The sequence below is a fragment of the Corylus avellana genome, chromosome ca6, assembly GCF_901000735.1.
Source record: "Corylus avellana chromosome ca6, CavTom2PMs-1.0".
NCBI lineage: Eukaryota > Viridiplantae > Streptophyta > Magnoliopsida > Fagales > Betulaceae > Corylus > Corylus avellana.
This window is the reverse complement of record NC_081546.1, coordinates 28,159,970-28,181,154: the sequence shown is the minus strand read 5'-3', so window position 1 is coordinate 28,181,154 and position 21,185 is coordinate 28,159,970. Positions and strand designations below refer to the sequence as shown.

At 35.9% G+C, this 21,185-nt stretch overlaps 3 protein-coding genes across 3 annotated transcripts; all 3 read left to right on the top strand.

The window, feature by feature from the left end:
* Nucleotides 1-2,337: 2,337 nt before the first annotated feature.
* LOC132183874 (leucine aminopeptidase 1-like) lies at nt 2,338-8,292 on the top strand. The gene is made up of 10 exons (XM_059597333.1): nt 2,338-2,636; nt 3,160-3,574; nt 3,680-3,874; nt 4,092-4,317; nt 4,725-4,851; nt 5,055-5,150; nt 6,436-6,513; nt 7,028-7,088; nt 7,471-7,658; nt 8,008-8,292. Exons 1-10 carry the CDS (start codon nt 2,421-2,423, stop codon nt 8,134-8,136), a joined length of 1,731 nt encoding a protein of 576 aa, XP_059453316.1. The 5' UTR covers nt 2,338-2,420; the 3' UTR covers nt 8,137-8,292.
* Nucleotides 8,293-9,873: 1,581 nt separating this feature from the next.
* LOC132185863 (uncharacterized) lies at nt 9,874-13,309 on the top strand. The gene is made up of 8 exons (XM_059599666.1): nt 9,874-9,988; nt 10,059-10,240; nt 10,661-10,702; nt 11,252-11,334; nt 11,429-11,531; nt 11,639-11,852; nt 12,652-12,746; nt 12,826-13,309. The coding sequence occupies exons 2-8, from the start codon at nt 10,099-10,101 to the stop codon at nt 13,077-13,079; spliced, it is 933 nt and encodes a 310-aa protein (XP_059455649.1). The 5' UTR covers nt 9,874-9,988; nt 10,059-10,098; the 3' UTR covers nt 13,080-13,309.
* A 3,402-nt stretch (nt 13,310-16,711) lies between these two features.
* Nucleotides 16,712-20,938, top strand: LOC132183817 (transmembrane 9 superfamily member 9-like). The gene is made up of 7 exons (XM_059597258.1): nt 16,712-16,981; nt 18,118-18,282; nt 18,372-18,481; nt 18,621-18,729; nt 18,858-18,970; nt 19,097-19,247; nt 19,345-20,938. Exons 1-7 carry the CDS (start codon nt 16,868-16,870, stop codon nt 20,500-20,502), a joined length of 1,920 nt encoding a protein of 639 aa, XP_059453241.1. The 5' UTR covers nt 16,712-16,867; the 3' UTR covers nt 20,503-20,938.
* Nucleotides 20,939-21,185: the final 247 nt, after the last annotated feature.

Here is a 21,185-nt window from a genome sequence, read left to right as displayed (position 1 = left end):
TCAAAACGCTCAAAATTATTTTCATATTTATGTTACATAAATTTTTATTTTCTATTTTAGAAAAATAAAAAATAAAAATAAAAAGCATTAACAGATGGAATTTTATTATGTGAAACTGAAACATAGATTACTCCCAAAAAAGTAAGATGCCCAACTCGAACCAGAATTTAAACTTTAAAGTTTGCAGAGACCATGGAACCTACTAAGATAACTTTTCTCTGTACTTGGAATAATATAGATGGTTTTTATAGGATAGGTTAAAGGTGCCGTTATGTAAAGCGTAACTTGGGTTCTGCTCTAAGATCTTTAGATTAAAGACCAATATTTTTTTTCTTTGATAATCCGGGGAACATCCATTCCTAAGTGTAATTTTTTTCGTAACCAAAAGGATATAAATTTTCAACAATTTTATTGTCTGGATTACTAGTAATTCGAACAGTAAATATGAGAGAACCCTATAAGGCCTATATATGTCTTCTCTTATGTCACTCTAAAATTGATGTGACTTTTAAAATTATTATTAAATCAAAACTTAATAATAATTTATCACAAATTCAGTGGTGATTTTAAAGTTACATCAGTTTTTTATGGATACAAAAAAGACATAAGGGGAACTTCTAGCATTACTTATGTCCTAACAGATCTCGAACAGTCTACTCACTTATGATCAATAAGCTCCATAAGGATGTTTTCACAATTCTACAATTCGGGCAAAAAATTATTGGAATTGAAATTCGAATGTAAATACGAAAAGAAATCGAGTGTAATGAGCTGAGCGTGTGTCAACAAGTGGCTCATATTTGCTTGGTCGGATGCTCGACATCTCGAATAAATATCCGAATAAATGAAGACTTACATATCCTCTCGAATGACCTACCTGTATTTGGGCCCGGTCGAAATATGTGAAAATTCAAAAAGAAAAAAGTTGTGATCATTTGGCATTTCTTGATAAGCGTGCCCTGGATAAAGGAGTTGAAAATGAAAGACGATTAGATTAGCATTTGGCCCATCCCTCCGTGATTGAATGCAAAACTCCATAAACTACACATTCTTCCATCTCGTTTATGTATGATTTCTTAGCAGATTTTTTTGGCTTTTCACTGCAACACTTTCTAGGTTGTCCAACAAAAGTGAAACCAATATTCTAAATTGGAGTTAAGAAAATTAATCTAATCTAGTCTGTTAAATTATCTGTCTTTATAACAAGTGCGTGTAATCTTTACATAATTTGAAAATATATGCCAATCTTTTTCTTTGTTTTTTCAAATTTCAACCCAATTTAAAGAAAAATTTTGTTCAATCCTAATCTTTCTATCCCATAGTTATAAACTTATAATGTATTCAAGTACATTATAATGGGATAGTTTTTTTTTTTCTTCTTTATACAACACTTAAAACGATTATTTGAGACTGTTTTAACATGTCACTCTACAAGAAAATATTGTGCACAAAATCAGGACAAAATTCTCGTCTAAATTGAATTGGAGAAATTTTTTCAAACTTAGTATATTAAACTAATATTTGTCCTTTGAACATGTGATTCTCATATGATTAATAAAGTATATGACACCCGCCTTCAGATAATATAATTCTTACATGTATTGTAAAAATTAACGAAAAATTACATGCTTTAGTTACTGAATTCGAAGAGTTTTCCATGATCTAATTTGGATAAAAACTTTGTCCCAAAGATGAAAAACTTGACAATCATTATACATTGTAAATTTGGAAATATGGTATTTTCATATAAGCCTTTGTTATTATTAAAAGAAAAAAAAAAAAGGCGAGCAATATATATTTTCAACATTTCATGCTATAAGGCAAATTGTGTAACTCGAGAATGTTAAAATCACGTTGGGGAGGTGAATTGTGTACATTAAATTCATAGATTATAAAGGTACTTATGGCTATTAAGTTATGGAGACCGACATTTGAAATTGAGAGGAGCCAGTTCGTTATAAGCGGAGGGGCAAAATTGTCAACAAAATGACACTTTTGCCCCTCATTTTATAAGTAAGAGAATCTGTTTTCTTAAGCTATACATTGGTTTCTTGTAACCGAGACTAATCTTTGTAAGCGATTATAAAAAATTATACTCATAACTAATCTCTTTAAAGTGATAACACAAATGTAACTAACGTTTTTTTCTTAATAATTGCATGAAATTAAACTAAAAATGGGATATAAGGAAGAGTAAGAAGTCTTTGTTCCACATCACCAACGAGGAACCTTATTCGTTAGCATTAGATAAGGAACAAAGCTAAAGCAATCAGGACCCACACGGCGGGCAGGTGTTGGTTCTATGAAATTAGCTGGTGATGTCAACGCACGCACCCCCACCATCTTCGGCCCCTCCCTCACGTTCTACTCGATCACTTTGAGGGTTCACTATAAATACATAGAGTCCCTCACACACGAAAATGGCCGCCATTGTTGTGTCATTGGCATCCGCACTCGTTGCTTCATCTTCTCGTTCTTCTTCGTCTTTGGTCTTCGCGAAGCTACGGTCTTCGACTGCGCTTCGAGTTTCTTTTGCGGTCTCACCCTTTAGCTCTCGTAGAGGAAGGTTTATGGCTCACACTCTCGCCCAGGCCACTCTCGGCCTCACTCTGCCGGCTAGTATCGAAGCCCCTAAGGTCTCGCTCCCTCTCTCTCTCTCTCTCACTCTCTTGGAGTCTGAAAAGCCCAATATTTATTTTTCCATTTTATGTTATTATTGTGCATTTTGATTGATGGGTTTTAGCTGAAATATGTGGATAATTGAGTTACGGCTGATGGGTTTCTGAGACTTGAGACCACTAGAGTTTTTAACTGTTTGTGAATCATAATTTTAGCATTTTTGATGGATTATAGGAGCTAATTTTTGTAAAAGTTCGATCTTTGTTTGCTCGGAATCCCTACTTGTTTCTTTAGTGCTGTGAGAGGAACACGGTTGATTTTTTTGAACAGCTAAAATTCATAAATCAATGAATAATTGGTTTTTGATACGGGATTTTAATTTTCTCTATCTGAATTCTGAACAAACTGTTCATTGTAGACACATCATTTAATTGATTATATTTGGGAAGTAATTCTGTGAATATGAAGTTTCGATTGTTTGTGTTTGGTTCTGGTGAAATACTGGAAAGTCTCTTATGTGTTTGTGAAAATTCCTGACAGGTCTCTTTTGCTGCGAAAGAGATTGATGTGACGGAATGGAAGGGAGACATACTTGCAGTGGGTGTCACAGAGAAAGACATGTCAAAGGATGATAACTCAAGATTTGAGAATTCAATTTTGAAGAAGTTGGATTCTCAGTTGGGTGGTTTATTGGCTGAAGCCTCTTCCGAGGAGGATTTTACCGGTAAGGTTGGCCAGTCAACGGTTCTTAGGCTTCCGGGTCTTGGCTCAAAGAGGGTTGGCTTGATTGGGCTTGGACAGTCTGCTTCAACTACAGCTGCTTTCCGGGGTCTTGGTGAGGCGGTTGCAGCAGCAGCAAAGGCAGCTCAAGCAAGTGATGTTGCCATTGTGCTGGCTTCTTCCGAGGGGCTCTCTGCTGAATTGAAGCTTAACACAGCTACGGCGATAGCATCTGGTACTAGATTTATGATCTAGTGAATTAGATTTCATGATTGTCTAGGTGTTGTATATTTGTGGTAAAATTCAGCTAAACATGGTGGAATGGTTTGAATTGTCATAGGAACTGTACTTGGATTATATGAAGATAATAGATACAAATCAGAGTCAAAGAAACCCGCTCTTAAGTCTGTTGATATTCTTGGTCTTGGAACTGGACCTGAACTGGAAAAGAAGCTCAAGTACGCTGAATATGTTTCATCTGCAGTAATTTTTGGGCGAGAGCTTGTGAATTCACCTGCCAATGTACTCACCCCTGGTTCGTATTACTTGGACTTATGAATAATTCCTCATTCCTATATCCTGTAGTAATTTGTTAGGCAATTATTGATTATCTTATTTGTGTGATGCATTAATACGTATGAAATTTGAAAACTTTTACTTTCTGTGCTAGCATTTTGCTTTATCTGTTGGTGTTTATTACAAAACAAGATAATTCTTGGTAATACTTATATACAATGACTTTTATAATTCAGTGGTACTAGCAGAAGAGGCTTCAAAGATTGCTTCCTTGTACAGCGATGTTCTTTCTGCTACAATTTTAGATGCTGAAGAATGCAAAAAATTGAAGATGGGGTCATATCTGGGTGTAGCTGCAGCCTCTGCAAATGCCCCTTACTTCATACATTTGTGCTATAAACCTCCAGGTGGATCTGCCAAAGTTAAGTTGGCGTTAGTTGGAAAGGGGTTGACCTTTGACAGGTGAATATATGTTAACTGCTGAGATGCTTTTTGACTAGTTCAGTTATCACTTGGGCAAAGGGTAAAGAATGAGAATTCATTGCCTATGGTTTTTGGGATGTTCAAGATCTGATGTCTACATCAACATTGGAATTGAGTTGTGACTTGATTTATGTAATTATCGATATATCTTGAGTATGATCTACCAATTAGTGAGTCACTCCTTCTCACTATGTGTATGCCAATCGCACTGGATGATTTTGTAATTCTTTCTTCTATATTGCAAGTGCTTCTCTTACTTGTTCTAGTGGTTATGGATGTGGGATTTCCTTTGGAGAAGTTATTGGAATACTATTTCTTTTGTATTCTTTGATTTTGATGGCTCTCAGTTATATGTGGTGTTAATATTCATCTTTTTGTGTTATCAGTGGTGGCTACAACATCAAGACAGGACCTGGCTGTTTAATTGAGCTCATGAAATTTGATATGGGGGGTTCGGCAGCAGTTTTAGGTGCAGCAAAAGCTATTGGTCAAATTAAACCTCCTGGAGTAGAGGTCAGCAATTGGATGCTTTTTTTATTCTTATTTTGGTGCAATGAACATTATCCTAATTGATAATTTGTACTCGTTTTAATTTTTTTGGTTCTTTTTATTTTATTTTATTATTATTATTATTATTATTATTTTTCTTTAAGACTGAGAGCAGTTGAATCTAGTAATATATGCCTTAACATGAGGAAAGTGTCTCGTCTTTGCAGGTTCATTTCATTGTGGCAGCCTGTGAGAATATGATAAGTGGAACAGGTATGAGGCCTGGAGACATTGTCACGGCATCAAATGGAAAGACTATTGAGGTATGGGTTCTTTTGTTTGTGAAGAGATCATACAATTGTCAACTTACGAGAGGTCACATTGACTTATTGGATTGTCTCAAATTTAAAATGCAGTTTAATGAATACTCAAGGAGTCTTAAAGAATGTTATGGAAACTTTTTTCTTTCTTTTTTCTTTTCTAGAAAGCCAAATTGGATTGTCTCAAATTTAAAATGCAGTTTAATGAATACTCAAGGAGTCTTAAAGAATGTTATGGAAACTTTTTTCTTTTCTAGAAAGCCAACTCTTTAGCTTTATTCATTCTTCTATCAGGTCCTAAAGAAATATTTTCAGTGGGTTCCTTTGTGTTTTCAGTTCAGTCGCATATTTCTTCATATTCGATAGTAAATGCAATAGTTATATGGGTCCATAACTACAGCAGCCAGAACTCATTAAAATGATGAAAACTTACCCAGGGCCCGCCAGGGGTATGTTTGGGTGTTTCTTTTAAATTTGATTGGCCCTATTGTTTTTTTTTTGGTAGCGTATGTGAACCATTAAGAAAATTGAACTTGTAATCATATTTGATGCTCTAAGACCAGGTTTGGGATTTCTTGAATGCTTTTATCTTAAATTTTCACTATCACAGGTGATGATAGTCATCAGTTTCTGAAGTTCCTCCACTCATGGTGTTTCAATTTCTATAGAAAGCGTAGTCATGCAGTTCAATATACAAGAATTTCCTAAGCCACCCCAAAATAATAAAAATAATTACAAATGCATTATAAACATGTGTGGAGCGCGTTATATACTTGAAACAAAATAATATTTGATTACTTGCATGCCGGCTTGACTTGCCTGGTTGCCTTTGAAACTTACCATTTACTGGCATATTGTATTTTTTAACTATAGGGCAATGGAAATTATTGGCATATGGACTGACTGGACAATTTTCCAGTCAGTTTTGTATTCTATATGATTCAAGATATTGCTTCAAAAGGCTGTTACATTTCAAGTTATTATGATATGCTGGACCAGTCTAGTTATTTGTTTTATGATAATCAAGTCATAGTCATCCGAGACTTGATTTTCAGTGGCATACTTGAGATTTTCTTTTTGTTGTTGAACAAAAATAATTATAACGGCATAAAGTATCCAGGTTATGGATATTTGTTGCCATTGTGTGCTATTGATGTTTACGTTGCACATTTAGCATTGAACCTATCAGGTCTTAATAGTTTTCAGGAGCATTAGTGGCTTAACTTTTGAGGTTCTGCATTCATGTCTATAAACTGAGAGTTTTTGTTCTCTTCAATCGCTACTGCAGGTTAATAACACCGATGCTGAAGGCAGACTTACACTGGCAGATGCTTTGGTATATGCTTGTAACCAAGGTGTCGAGAAGGTAATACTTAAAATAATGTGTCATGGCAATGCATCCGTCTTTGATAATTCTAAGAATAATAACATATCTGATATATTCTTCTTGTATTCAAGTTATGTAAGCACAAAATTTTTCAACTTCCGATTATTTGATGCTTGATTAGTGGTGCCTTCATCCAGTTTTAAAGGGCAAAAAACAGTGGTCCACTATCCTCTAATTTTTGTAGCAGAAAAAAAACAAAAAAAATTGAGAATCAAATATATGACTAGTATTAACCATGGAGAACATGATGCGTCATAAAATCTTCTGAGTGTTTCATTGAATCCAGAGTATCAGTTGTATTCTATTATATCTATAACCTGATAAAATTCAAATTCATGTATCCATGTCATTGTGGAATTGCACAGAAATACAGGAGATCCTTCACTCTGTTCTTTTAACTCTTTTTTTCTTCCCTGAAAGAGTTTCCATCTTGTTAAGATGTTTGTTTTGGTTTTAGGATCTCTGGCTCACGCTACTATTAATTGTTCTGCAGATAGTTGACCTGGCAACCTTAACTGGGGCTTGCATAGTTGCTCTTGGGCCTTCAATTGCAGGTATTACATATTCTCATAATTGTGGTGGTGAATCATACAACATTGTACTGTGAACAAATCAGGAAAAACCAGTGATAGATTTAAGTGCACTTTAAGGTGATGCATGTGGTAGACATAGAAATTGAGGAAAATAAAAGCACACTGGTTTTGAAATTTAGTTAGCTGTAGCTTATAAGAAATAGTTGTACATCGGCAGTCCTGTGTGATGTTCATGGAATGGAGTCAAAACATCATAGTTTATGTTTGCCATTTGTCTAAGGCTATTACGATGGTGGCTTTTTAGCAGCTGCATTCACAATCTTCCACATATCTGCTGAACTCTTTAACAACATGATTCCTGGGATGCCTGTTTTTTATTGATGGCAAACCTTTTCTTTCATAGGTATCTTTACACCCAGTGATGACTTGGCCAAGGAGGTAGTTGCAGCTTCAGAGGTCAGTGGGGAGAAACTTTGGAGAATGCCATTGGAGGAAAGCTATTGGGAGTCAATGAAATCAGGAGTAGCTGATATGGTCAACACCGGTGGTCGTCCGGGTGGTGCTATCACTGCTGCTCTATTCTTGAAGCAGGTATATATATGTTCTGACCATTTTCATTCTCTGAATTATTGTGTATTTTACTTGTTCTTCAGAGACTCTTGATCTGAACACGAGTTGCGGGGTCTCTTATTTCTCTATCTGCATTTTTTTGTCCTCTTTTTAATATTTTGTTGTGTATTTTTTTGTTTGTTAATTTCTTCCCTTCGAGGAAAGAAGGGGGAGAGGGGGTGTTAGGGTGGGCATATTTGGCAATTGGATCATCCGAGTGGGGGATGATGTTCCCATGCTAATTGCTCTGCCTTTGTTGTCTCCCTTCTGAGCAAGGTTCTCTTGAATTGCAGTTGCTATGAATTTCTGAAACTTGAGTTGTGCTTTGCAGTTTGTTGATGAGAAGGTTCAATGGATGCATATTGACCTGGCTGGCCCAGTTTGGAACGAAAAGAAACGCGCTGCAACAGGATTTGGCATTGCTACTTTAGTGGAGTGGGTTTTGAAGAACTCTTCTTAGATACAATGGTCGAAGTATGATGTTGAGTGTGTAAACAGATGCATCTTTGTGGGGTTTCTAAGGATGAGATCAGTTATATGAGTTGAGAATTGATGGAGTTTGTTACAGTAAATTAACACTTATTGATTTTCATCTGAAACATTGATCTTAGATGTCTCTGAGCCGGAATAGGATCCTCATCCCTCTATTTTATGGTTCAAATTAAATTTTAAATGACGTGGTAGCATATACACTTTTAAATCTGTTTTGGACCATAAAATGGAGACGATCCTAAATTTGTGTGTGATTTATTTATCTATGTTCTTTTGTGTGTACATTTAAAATTTTTTAGAGAAGATGCACTTTACCTGAAGTGTGAGCTGTTTTTCAATTTGAACTCTAATATTTAAAAATTTGCAATGTACTCCTTGAAGTTTCAAAAATTGTCAATTCGAACCTTTCGTTAGGCTTTGCTGGATGAGAAGACGGAAAGCCCACCACATGATATGCATGTGCCATTTTTGTACTTCTTCCCTGTTTGCCCCCTAAAAAAAGGCCAAGGGGTCACTCCCAAACAGGCAAGAAGTTCAAAAATGGCACGTACTCACGTGGTGGGCTTTTCGTCTTCTTAGATGGCAAAGCTTAACGAAATGTTTAAATTAATAATTTTTGAAACTTCACAATACATTACAAATTTTAAATTATTGAAGTTTAAATTGAAAAAGAGATAAAGTTCATTGTCTTCAAATTTTTACATAACATAACAATATATTCACCTCGTAACAAAAAGAACTTAAGGTTGGCCAAGATAACTCCAAATCTGACTTCTTTGGCTCCATTCTTACCTCGTGGGAATCTGGCCCACTACATGGCAAACTGGGTCGCTTCCGGATCCTTTTCAAGAAACAATTTGATCTCCTCCCAACTTTGCTTATCAATTTGGCTAGAAAGTGGTGCAAAAGATTGAATTTTGTTGAATGTGTTTTCCTTCTCTGTAATCTGTCGAGGGTTATGATTCATTTTTTATATTCACGTTTCTACAATTCAAAATCAGATGATAAAACAAATGTTATTGTTTTGAGAGTCTGTCTTCTGAGAGTTGCAGAATCCTTGCAGGAGTCTTTGGTTCATTCAAATGAGTTTGAGCTGCGTTGTTATCCTTATCTTTGCTTTTTGAATGCAAGTGATCATTATCTTTATCAAGTGGAAAACACCCCTTCTTTGACCTGTATACTTGTACCTATGAATTTGGCTTAGGTGCAGTAAAAAGACTACTAATTTTTTATTTTTTTTACGGTTTAGATTTAATTCTACATTTTATTTTTTTTTCATAAAAAAAAATCTCGAAATTAAATTTTTTAACCATAAAAATTTACAGTATCTAAGCCGTACTCTTTTTTTTTTTTTGAAAAAAGGGTACGTGCCCTGATGTCCATTGTCTTTTCTAATCTCTCCTTTCAAATGTGTTACCAATACTCTCTCTTTTCAATTTGTGCGACTTATTACAAAAAAAAAAAAAAAAAATTGTAGGATCTTAATTTGACCATTTGTTTTTCTTTTTCTTCAAAAAAAAAGAAAAAAAAAAAAGAAAAAGAAAAGAAACAGAGAATATATACATTGGTGTTAAGGTAACTATATTGTTAACTCACAAGTCACAACTGGAGTGACCAGAGAAATATATTGAAACGATGTTTCTAGGGGTCAATATATTTGGACCTCGCACGTGCATGGTCAAAACCCAATTAAATCTTAGACAAGTTTTCTCAGTTCAGACACAATCGAGGTTCGATTTTCTCCTCTCTCTCTCTCTCTCTCTACGCTCTTCAACCATACTGTTCATCAAGTGACTCTCCTATTAGAGTCCACAAGAAAGGTATATGCATAAAGTTGCTCACTTTGCTCTTTGTTGAACAATATTTGGCTAATTAATGATCATGTAGCAGAAAAGAAAAGAGAGAGAGAGAGAAAGAGATTTGAGAGAACATGAGTGTTTCTTTAACAGTGATGACCTTCAATCTTCATGAGGATCAGCCACCAGACAGTCCTAATTCATGGGAGAAGAGGAGGGATTTGTGTATCAGCGTCATCACCAGCTACTCCCCAATGATCCTCTGTACCCAACAAGGTCTCTCTTCCTCTCCATTCACGCGTCTATACATGTATGTTTGTGTGTGTGTGGTGTGGATCTTGATCGTGCTTGTTTTTTGATTGAAATGGTTGATCTGGGTCTTCATTGCCTGGTGTTTTGGAGGTGGGTTTTTCTTCTTTTAGGGTGTAGTTCGGTTTTACTGTTGAAATGCTTGGCCAGTGAACAAAGATTTGGGTGAATGTTGTTTTTGGTTGAAGACTTCTTACTTCTTACTCTTCTTATTCATACTCCTTTTGAATGATGAACTGGATTTGGTTTTAGTAAATTATACTTTGGGGTGCTTCTTTTGCTTCATATAGTTTGAGCTGAGTATATTTTCATAAATATTTGATGATTTGGCTTTTCTCTCTTTTAACTCATTTCATTTTTTTTTTTTTTTTTGCTATCTTGGTTCAGGAGTGCAATCCCAATTGGATTATATTCAGCAGGGCTTGCCAGGTAACTTTTTTTGGTCTCAAGAATTGTTACTATATACTTGGGCAGTTGCTTTATCATCAAAGAAGTTGGCTGGAAATAATTTTCTCAATAGTTTAAAATAAAGCCAGATGTATACATGTATTAATGAGATTGCATTTATCTGCTACTGAGAGTCTGAGATATTGTTTATTCACACTTGCATTGAATATAAGAAACTTCTATGTGGTGGCATGGTGCCCAACCACCTAATACCTGATATGATCAGATTGCATTGAATGTATAAATGGGATGCCTTTGCTTACAGCTTCCGCTGGAGATAGATCCGATCCCAGTCTCAGCCAGGTCTACATAGACCCTTGTTCATTCTGATAGGAAGGATATTAATCAAGACCCTTGTTGTGCTTGATCCTTCCTCTTCTTATTTTGTTTACTTATTAACTTGAATACCGTAAAAGGAATGCAATGATCTGGTGTTCATGTTATTTCTGATCTTTCCTTGCTGTTATCATCCTATACATAGAAATTCAGCTTGTAATTGGATTATTTTTTTTCTTTAATATTTTATATTAGGTTACGCTCAATTTGGAATATCAAGGAAAGGATCCCAAGACACTTCAGATGAACATTGCACCATCTTCTATGACAAGGAGAAGGTACAAGATTGATTCTTTTTCCAATATGGCATAGATTTCTAATTTTCATTTTTCAGAAATTTTTTTTGTTACTTCACTCTTTTATTAAATGAAGGTAGAGCTGGTAGAAGGTGGAACTTTCTGGTTGTCAGAGTCGCCTTCTGTTCCTGGAAGCATGTCATGGGGTTCTGATGTTCCATGTATTGCAACATGGGTGATATCCTTATAAATATACTCTATCTGCATTAAACTGCCTTTTACATAGTGCTTTTATTTTTCTATCCTAGAGTGTTGTATCATTTGTTTCTTTGACATGATGTCCACACATTCCAATTGAAACGAGTCGAGCCACCGGGGTTTTCCTTCCAGATCGTCAATACAAATATGGATCAGTTCAGTCCTCGTGCTCGTAGACGAAGTGCTTTACTCACATGGCAGCACATTGCATCCCTACCTCCTAGCTTACCAGTTGTCTACTGCGGAGGATTCAACACACCCAAGGAATCAACTACAGGGCGTTTTCTTCTTGGGAGATCAAGGTATTGACATGTAGATGTCCAGCTGTTTTATGGTCCTGTCCTACTACTTGTTTATTGAATGTTCACCACATATATAGATAATAATCCTATTTTGAATTATGGATCTTCTGTTTGAAAATTAAACTATGAATATGGAGTAATTAAAAAGAACTTGTGATTTATGGAAAACTATATTGAGAAGAACAATTCTTTATCTCACTGCTTCTTTGCTTGGAATACAAATGCTTCTGTTTCAGAGAGAGAAGAATAAAACAAATAGTTTAACTGTTTCCTGGGATGACGGAACATAACCTCTTATTTTCTTGTGCGAAGTCAATTTTGTTGTAGGAAACGGCATCACTTGTCTGATCCATTGAATATGATTCTACTTTTATACCACTACTATCACAGGAATGTGGTTCTTTAATGGTTTAGGAGCTAAGCTACATCAACTTTTTCATCCAGCATGTTATTGAGGACGTTGTAATATATGGAGGGAAGCCCTCTTGATTGTGTATGATGGTAATAAGCAGTTTAGTCCAATTTATTATCGTATATAAAAGGAAACCTACCCGTCTCTTTAATGATAAGTTGGTAATGGTTCATACTTGTTAAAAAATAGAAAATGAAATAGCATGGTAAAAGAATCCCCTTCCATTGCCTCCTGTTTATCATTTTCTTGATATGTAGTTTGAATTTTCATTATTTGTGGTTTGTATCTAATGCATCATCTCGACATTTTATTGCAAAATGAATGTGTTAGTCTTTCCCTGTTAGGATACGGATAAATTACTTTTGTTCACTCTCTATTTCCCTCCAGAGAGCATGGCGTAGTGGGGGATATGAGGGATGCATGGCCCAATGCCCGTGTAAGGAAAAATGTTTCTCTCATACGCACTTTCCATGGATTCAAAGGTATTGCTTTGCTCATTTTAGACTGATCCTTGATTATGTTATAGCCATGGCCTCACTTGATAGTATTTGGTGCTGTCAGGTGACAAACAGGGAGCTCTTGAATATTTCAAGTTGATTTTCAGAGCTCTGTGCCTTTGCTGGGATCGTCAAACTCAGGATCTACACATTGATTGGATTCTCTTCAGAGGTAGATCTTTGATTCCTGTTTCTTGTGAAGTGGTGAATGATAACATTGATGGATACTACCCATCCTCCCACTATCCCATATTTGCCGAGTTTATGCTTCCTCGTACCGTGCGACTGCTTGAATCACCTACTCAAGAGGAAAACTAAAATGCTATTTGTTTTGAATCTTTCCCCTCCCCACCTACCGTCTACTTAGCATTAAGGATACTATTCATTGTTGGCAAGATTAGGTACCCTACCCCTTTCAAGCACATTTTGTATTGTTGTGCAAGGATCTTCATTTGATGTGCTTTAAAATATATAATTTCATCTGAATCTCTCAAAAGTTGTTCTTTGTCTCTAAACCTCAAAAGACTCGTAGAATGGAACTTGGTTCACTAGCAAGTGAAGTTTTTTTTTTTTTTTTTTTGGCTAGTGTTTGTAAGAACTCTTTTTGCTTTTGCTCTCTCTCTCTCTCCCCTCCAGCAGTCCCAAGGGGAAACAGAGAGTACTAAAGAATTAGAATTTTGTTGCTAGCATATGTCTAAAGCTAAAACCCTGCCCGACCCGTTGTTTTAAGTGCAGTGGTTGAGCAAGCTGAGCTTATGTATATATGGTGGTGGTTGAGCAAGCTGAGCACATGTACATGGTGGTGGTTGAGAGTTTGTGGGTTCATGATGTTGGACATCCTTTTTTGAACTTGGGTCTTGCGGAAGGATAATACAGCAACACAGGTCATTCGTAAAGTCCAAGGAGGCACTTTCCTATCGATTTGTAGAGTAGAAAATCAGCTGGCAGTTTCTGAAGTAGAAACTATGATAGTGAGGATTGAACAAATACATTTACAATCAAGAATTTTTGTCCAAGACATTATACAAATGGATAACTTCTTTGGCTGTGATTGTAGGTTGGCTTGATCCATCATGTGATGGAACAAAAGTTGTCCAAACTAGTAGTTACGAAAAACTCGAGTTATCATGTTGGCTCTCAACCATCTGAATCTCACAGTCGACTCGAAGCTAGCTCCCATTATTTCTAACATTTGCAGTTACAACTTACATCTCACCTCCTCTTGGTTGGTTAGAAAAATTCAAACTTTTGTGCCCACAGTATAGCAAGATGGGCCGCCTCTAGATTTTCTTTGGCTGTCTTCTCACAAGTCGTATCCTCCCCTTCTCTCCTGTCTGCCTGGCTGTGAGCGGCCTATACAATTACATGATTTTAAGCGTTGATTAGCATGTGGTTGTTTGAGGTTTATATTATGGTTAGTGTGGGTTATAGTCTTTCCTAAGCAAGCCCGGATCAAGCTTGGCTTTTTGCGTACTGCTTCAATTTTCTCTAAACCCTTCACTAAGCAACTGACATTATCAAACTAATCTTTATAATAAACTTCATGCAGTGTACCTGGATAAAGGCAAAAGGAAACTTAATCTAAAGATAAGTGTCTATTTCTATTCACATGACAGAAAAACCCACTAAATAAGAAAGCATAAAAATGCAATTAGAAGTAAACCTCCATTTTTATTGGTGCTCTGTGCCTGTGGTGGGTGGTGGAGTGACGAAATGGTGTGGCCCAACTCCCCCACCTTGCAATTTTTTGTTGGGTTGTCACTGTCTTGCCTTGGATCTCATTGTTTTGGTCTTCGGCACTGTGCCTTTCAATCTACCAACAAATGATGTACAAATGCCCAATATTAGTTTATAGGGCTAATTGTTGTTATCCACCATAAATTATAAAGTCGTTTGTAATATACTAATATCCCTTTTTAAAACATGCTGATAAAAACCCTGAGTTTCTATCACTTGAAAATCAAAAAATAAAGAGAAATTGAGAAACCCATTGCTTGAGAATCAGAAAACAAAAGAAATAAAGAGATAAATCGATTGCTTCAGGATCGATCCTCCAAATGATTATTTAGAGAATATCAACCTCCAAATGTCTAAGATAAATTTTTTTTTAGGGTTAATAACTTTTTTGATACTTGGGTTTTAATGTTTTTATTTTTTTCCCATAGATTTTAAAACATGACAAGTTTAATACCTCAAATTTTGGCAAAGACTAAATCACCACCTCCGTTAATTTCTGTCCATTCCAATTAACGGCAGTCCATGTCATCTGCTCTTATATCGCGACATGTGTCCTAAAAATAATAAACCTAAAAGAAAAAAAAAATTGAAAATTTTATGAGGGTGGCCGGCCACCCCCAGTTTAACCTCAGCCACCCCTAAGGCCAGTCTGGGGGTGGCCTAACCACTCCAAGGCCAAAAGGGGTGGTTCGGTTACTCCCAAGGGTCGAAAAGGGGGTGGTTCGACCACCCCCTTTTCAAAAAAAATTTCTTTTCTATGAATTAGCCATCCTACATCTACAAAGCTGAAATAAATAAATTAATAAAATCAGGATAAGAAAATATTATGAAATATTTGTTTCTAACACATACAAACTTTTACAATTGGTGAGTAGTTTGTAACATTTATCCCTTTGCCTAAACTGGTGGAGCACTAATTTTCAGTTTGACAGATTAATGCATCTCATTACCCAACATGTCCATTTTCTTGATAAGTTTTACTAATTTGAGTGGAAGCTGAATATCATAAAGTAGTCTTAAATTAGTATTTTGGTTATAAAAAAAATATAATTTAGGAAGAATATTAGGTTGAAGAGTTATCATTAGTCCTAGTTTAGATTTGCATGTTTAAAAGAACCTCTTAAATGTATCTATCTGAAAAGGATATATATAGGTCAAGACTCAAGAGACCTTATTCCCTACCTTTTCTCCATTTATTGTAAATACAAGTAGGATGCTTATTCCCCACTTACCTTTGTGTTTACATATTTTGAGATTGATGGTGATAGTGACCATGAGTAGTACACAAGAAAACTAAATTTAATTTGGGATTTTTTTGGGTCCCCCAAAAAAAGAAAAGAAATAATTTGGATTGTATTCATTATATAATTACAAAAAAAGAGCAAGAAATATAATACAAGTTCTTTTGGATTGTTATTACAAGTTTCTTCAAATCACAACTATTTCAAATTTTTACCACTTTACTATTTATCAGATTTATTTATTTTTCAATTTGTGAAAAAATATTAAGCTGATTAATATGATAAATACTATCCATTTAATCCGAAAATAATAGTTAAAATTTTAGAACTCTATTATGCGTAAATTTCTAAAAGCTCTTGAAGATTATGATCATGATCCATTTCGATAGTATTGTGAAAGGAAAAATGTTTACGGTACTACATATTTTATTATAATTTTCTTATAAATTCATGTAGCAATTCACATTTTATAAAAATAAGTGTCATGTAGATTGTCCGATGACAATCCATATTTTTAGTAACTAATGTGATAAGTATTACTTGTACTGCTGTCATATCAATTTGTAAACGTAATAAATACCAGATAGAGGCCGACATAGTAAGTGCCAATAAACTGCCCATATTATGAGATTTGTAGTAAAAATTGTAATATCCAAATCTTAAAAGTTTAAGTATGATTTTAATTAAATTACTTTAATTTAATGACAAAATATAAAAATGCTACATACGAAATTAAGCTAAAAAATAAAAATAAAAATAGGAAATTCTATTTTTATTTTTTATACTCCAGCAAGGCTGGAAGCCAGCAAGTGAAAGGAAAAAAAACAAAACGATGGGTAATAACAGAGGAACAACAAACGTTGACTGGCGAATCCATTTTCCACCCCACACAAAACGGTAATCACCGTCAAAAACTTCCTTTTGGTCCAATCTGTACCGTACATCACGCGGTTATATCGATCGGACGGCACAGAATCCCCACATTTTGGCGCATAAACGCTTTCTCCAATTCTTGTTCTTCGCGTGTGCCATTATATCTCACCACTGAGACTCAGAGAGATAGAGAGAGAGAGGGAGAGGGAGAGAGATAGGGCTTGTGGTGGATCTAGATCTTTGTCTGTGGAAGCCATGGCGAGAGGATCTCTCGCTCTTCAGCGATGGATCTGTGTGCTTCTGTTGCTCTTTGTCCATGCTGCGCACTGCTTCTATCTCCCTGGTGTCGCGCCCCAAGATTTCAAAAATGTATGTATACATGTACATGTGTGTATGTGGATGTGTGTTTGCGGTTGAATCTAGGGTTAGATCTTGGATGATGCTTTTTGGATCTGTTATTTATTTTGATTTTGTTAATTTGTGTGGATCTGTGCTGGTTTCTTAATTCTTATGTTGTGAACTTAGCTAGGTTAATAGGTATTCAATTTGTTATTGTTGTTGTTTTTATTTCTTTGAAATTTTATTGTTTTCCTTATGCATTTCAATTTTAGAGTGAATTTTAGGATTTGAAACAAAAAAAGAAGTTGACTTGCAGTCCTGAACGATAGAAACAACAGTGGAAATATAATTTATAATGGGGATTTGATTTCTAGATTCTTGTCTTTAGGAAGGAATTCTAAACACTGTTTGAATCACTCATGTCTGCCGACCAACGTGTAATTACGTGTATTTTGAATTTGGGTTTTAGCTTGGTGAGGTGTTGAGGCGCCATTGGTCAATTGGATCGACACGGATCGTTTTTTCTTGGGAGATGCTTTTGGAAGTTGTAAAATTTCCCGGGTACTGTTGTATGTTGCTGTATCTTGGAGGTTGGGTTAAAATATGAGGATTAAGCAGCTTAGGTACAAATTATATCACGACTGTTGGGTTTTGTTGTACTTTTTGTCGGCAGACTTTTAGTTTTCCTACAGGTATTTGTATGGTCTCCTAAGTTTTAACTAAAAGGGGTTTCCTTTAGAGTTGTACATGAAGCACACGCTCAATGGGAAACCCCAATATTTAGAATGAGGGTAAAATTAAGGGATACTTCACGAAGTTTGAATGCTCATGTACTTTTTTTTATAAGTACAAATATAGAAAAGAAAAGATGACATTGCATATAATAAAAAGGGCCTTTTTGTGGCATTGTTGACAATATGATAATCAGAAGCAGACACTCAATTTCACTCTGCTCACTTGGTCGGCCCTCACATTGGTATAGGTGTAATTTAGTTATTTTAATGGTGTATATCGGATTAGTTAATTCCTCCCATATGTTCTCACGCATTGTATGCGTTTGCTATAAGTGATGCCATCACATTCTGCTTTTGTGATACTAGCAATGATTTTTGATTTAATGACGTCATCTTGATGTAGTATTAAATTTTATGTCACATTGGTTGCAGGGGGATGAATTGAAGGTGAAAGTGAACAAATTGACCTCTACAAAAACTCAGCTTCCTTATTCATATTATTCTCTCCCTTATTGTCCTCCAGAGAAGATAGTTGACAGTGCCGAGAATCTTGGGGAAGTTCTTCGTGGTGATCGTATTGAAAACTCTCCTTATGAGGTTAGTTAGATGTTTTAGACAATTTACTCATCCTCCCATTTAGTCTCGTGTTTGGTTATTGAGCTGCTAACAGAATTTGTTTATTTCAGTTTAAAATGAGAGAACCACAGATGTGCAATATCGTCTGTCGTAGAATCCTTAATGCAAAAACTGCAAAGGATTTCAAGGAAAAGATTGATGATGAGTATCGGGTGAACATGTAAGGCAGTACTTTAGAGGGTTTTGAATGCACATTATGTTCTTATCTGAACAGTAATATTGATTATATTCTTATGTGAATAGAAACCAGCTAACCATATGGTATAATATGTTTGATTATATTTGTTCCATTATTTCAGGATTTTGGATAATCTTCCTCTGGTTGTTCCTATTAGAAGGCCAGATCAGGAAAATTCCATAGTGTACCAACATGGCTTCCATGTGGGTCTCAGGGGACAATATGCGGGGGTAAGTGCTGAAGCAATTACTACTTATCAAAAAAGTGCTGAAGCAATTAGCATTTGTTTTAAGAAGTAAGCAATAACTTCTACTAATGTACTCAATCAAGTTTTTGTTTTAAATATAATTATTTGCAGAGCAAGGAAGAAAAGCATTTTATCCACAATCACTTGACATTTACAGTCAAGTTTCACAAAGATCCAGTGACTGAATTATCAAGGATTGTTGGATTTGAGGTCAAACCATTCAGGTTAGAGTATATGATTCTTTTCTATATTATCTGTATTGATTTCTGCTAATCTCTCTTCAATGGTAGTTTATGCCTATGTAAGGACATTTTTTATTTTTTTTATTTTTTATTTTTGTATAAATTCAGTATCAAGCATGAATATGAAGGTCAATGGAGTGATAAGACCCGTTTAACAACCTGTGATCCCCATGCAAAACGTACGGTTACCAACTCCGAAACTCCTCAAGAGGTTGAAGATAAGAAGGAAATTATATTTACCTATGATGTTGAGTTCCAGGTCAGTTACCATCTACATAAAGAAAGAAATTTGCTGCTTGCCATTGGGTTTATTATGACCTTCTCTATGAATATCTTGGTCCTGTTTAACCTTGCAGGAGAGTGACGTGAAATGGGCATCCCGGTGGGACACTTATCTTCTGATGGCCGATGATCAGATTCACTGGTTCTCAATTGTTAATTCTTTGATGATTGTTCTTTTCCTCTCGGGCATGGTGGCTATGATCATGTTGCGAACACTTTACCGAGATATCTCCAAGTACAACCAATTAGAGACCCAAGAAGAAGCCCAAGAAGAGACAGGATGGAAACTGGTGCACGGGGATGTTTTCAGGCCTCCATCCAACTCAGACTTACTGTGTGTCTATGTCGGGACAGGAGTCCAGTTTTTTGGGATGATTCTTGTCACTATGATTTTTGCTGTCCTTGGATTCCTCTCCCCCTCAAACCGAGGTGGGTTGATGACAGCCATGCTTCTACTCTGGGTCTTTATGGGGCTGTTTGCTGGATACTCTTCAGCCCGTCTGTATAAGATGTTCAAGGGAACAGAATGGAAGAAAATTACTCTCAAAACAGCTGTCACATTTCCTGCAATCATCTTCGCTATTTTCTTTGTTCTGAATGCTATAATTTGGGGCCAGAAGTCCTCTGGAGCAGTGCCATTTGGAACCATGTTTGCTCTGGTTTTCTTGTGGTTTGGCATTTCAGTTCCACTTGTTTTTGTGGGTGGTTATGTGGGTTTTAAGAAGCCCACAATTGAGGATCCTGTGAAAACCAATAAGATCCCTAGGCAGATCCCTGAACAGGCTTGGTACATGAACCCGGCATTCTCTATCCTAATTGGAGGCATTCTTCCCTTTGGCGCTGTCTTTATTGAACTATTTTTCATCCTCACTTCAATATGGTTGCAACAGTTCTATTACATATTTGGTTTCCTCTTCATTGTCTTCATCATCCTTATTGTAACTTGTGCCGAGATTACAATTGTGCTATGCTACTTCCAGCTGTGCAGTGAGGACTACCTTTGGTGGTGGAGGTCTTATTTGACTTCAGGTTCTTCCGCACTCTACCTTTTCCTCTATGCTGCTTTCTACTTCTTTACAAAGCTTGAGATCACTAAGCCTGTGTCTGGGATGCTGTACTTTGGCTACATGCTGATTGCCTCATACGCATTCTTTGTGCTGACTGGTACAATTGGTTTCTATGCGTGCTTCTGGTTCACAAGGCTCATCTACTCATCGGTGAAGATTGATTAGTTAGTTTTTGCCAAAGTGAGGAAGTGGCTGTTTGGTAGTAGCTGAGGAAGCACAGAATTTCCACTTGGGATGGAAAAAAGTGGGGAACCTTTCTGGAATTACCGTCTGGGTTCAGTTTTGAATTTTAAACCATAGAAATTAATTGTTATTGTTAGTCTTCTCTATACAGGTTCTTTGGCAGTTCTAGTTCTTCCCCCCACCTTCCCCACCTTTGTGTTTAAATTTTTTGTTCTTATTTTGTCTTGTTATTATTCTGTATGAGACAATTGTGGGGATTGTTAAGCAATCTCCTTTCCAAATGCCTATTTAGAAATGAAAAGGAATTCTTGTATCAATACTGCTGATTGTTTTTGTTTTTGTTGTTTCGAAATCCATATGAAGTAATCGATTTATGCTTCGATAATAAAAAAAGGCAGAAGATCAGGTTATGATGTTCTATTTTCTGCATGATGTCCTCAAATTTTGGAATTTTTATAACCATATGTTTCGGAGGCATTAGCATCTTTCATCATTCAGCATACACTATTAACTGGGAGGAAGACTGAGGTCCTTCAAGATGTCAGATTCCTTTCTTTTATCATGCAGGTTTGTCAACTTTTGCTAGTTCTTGAGCACCTAGTTCTGCCTCGCCAAGTTCTAAAGTTTTACTCGGGAGAAAATTTTTCCAATCTATTCTATTAAAT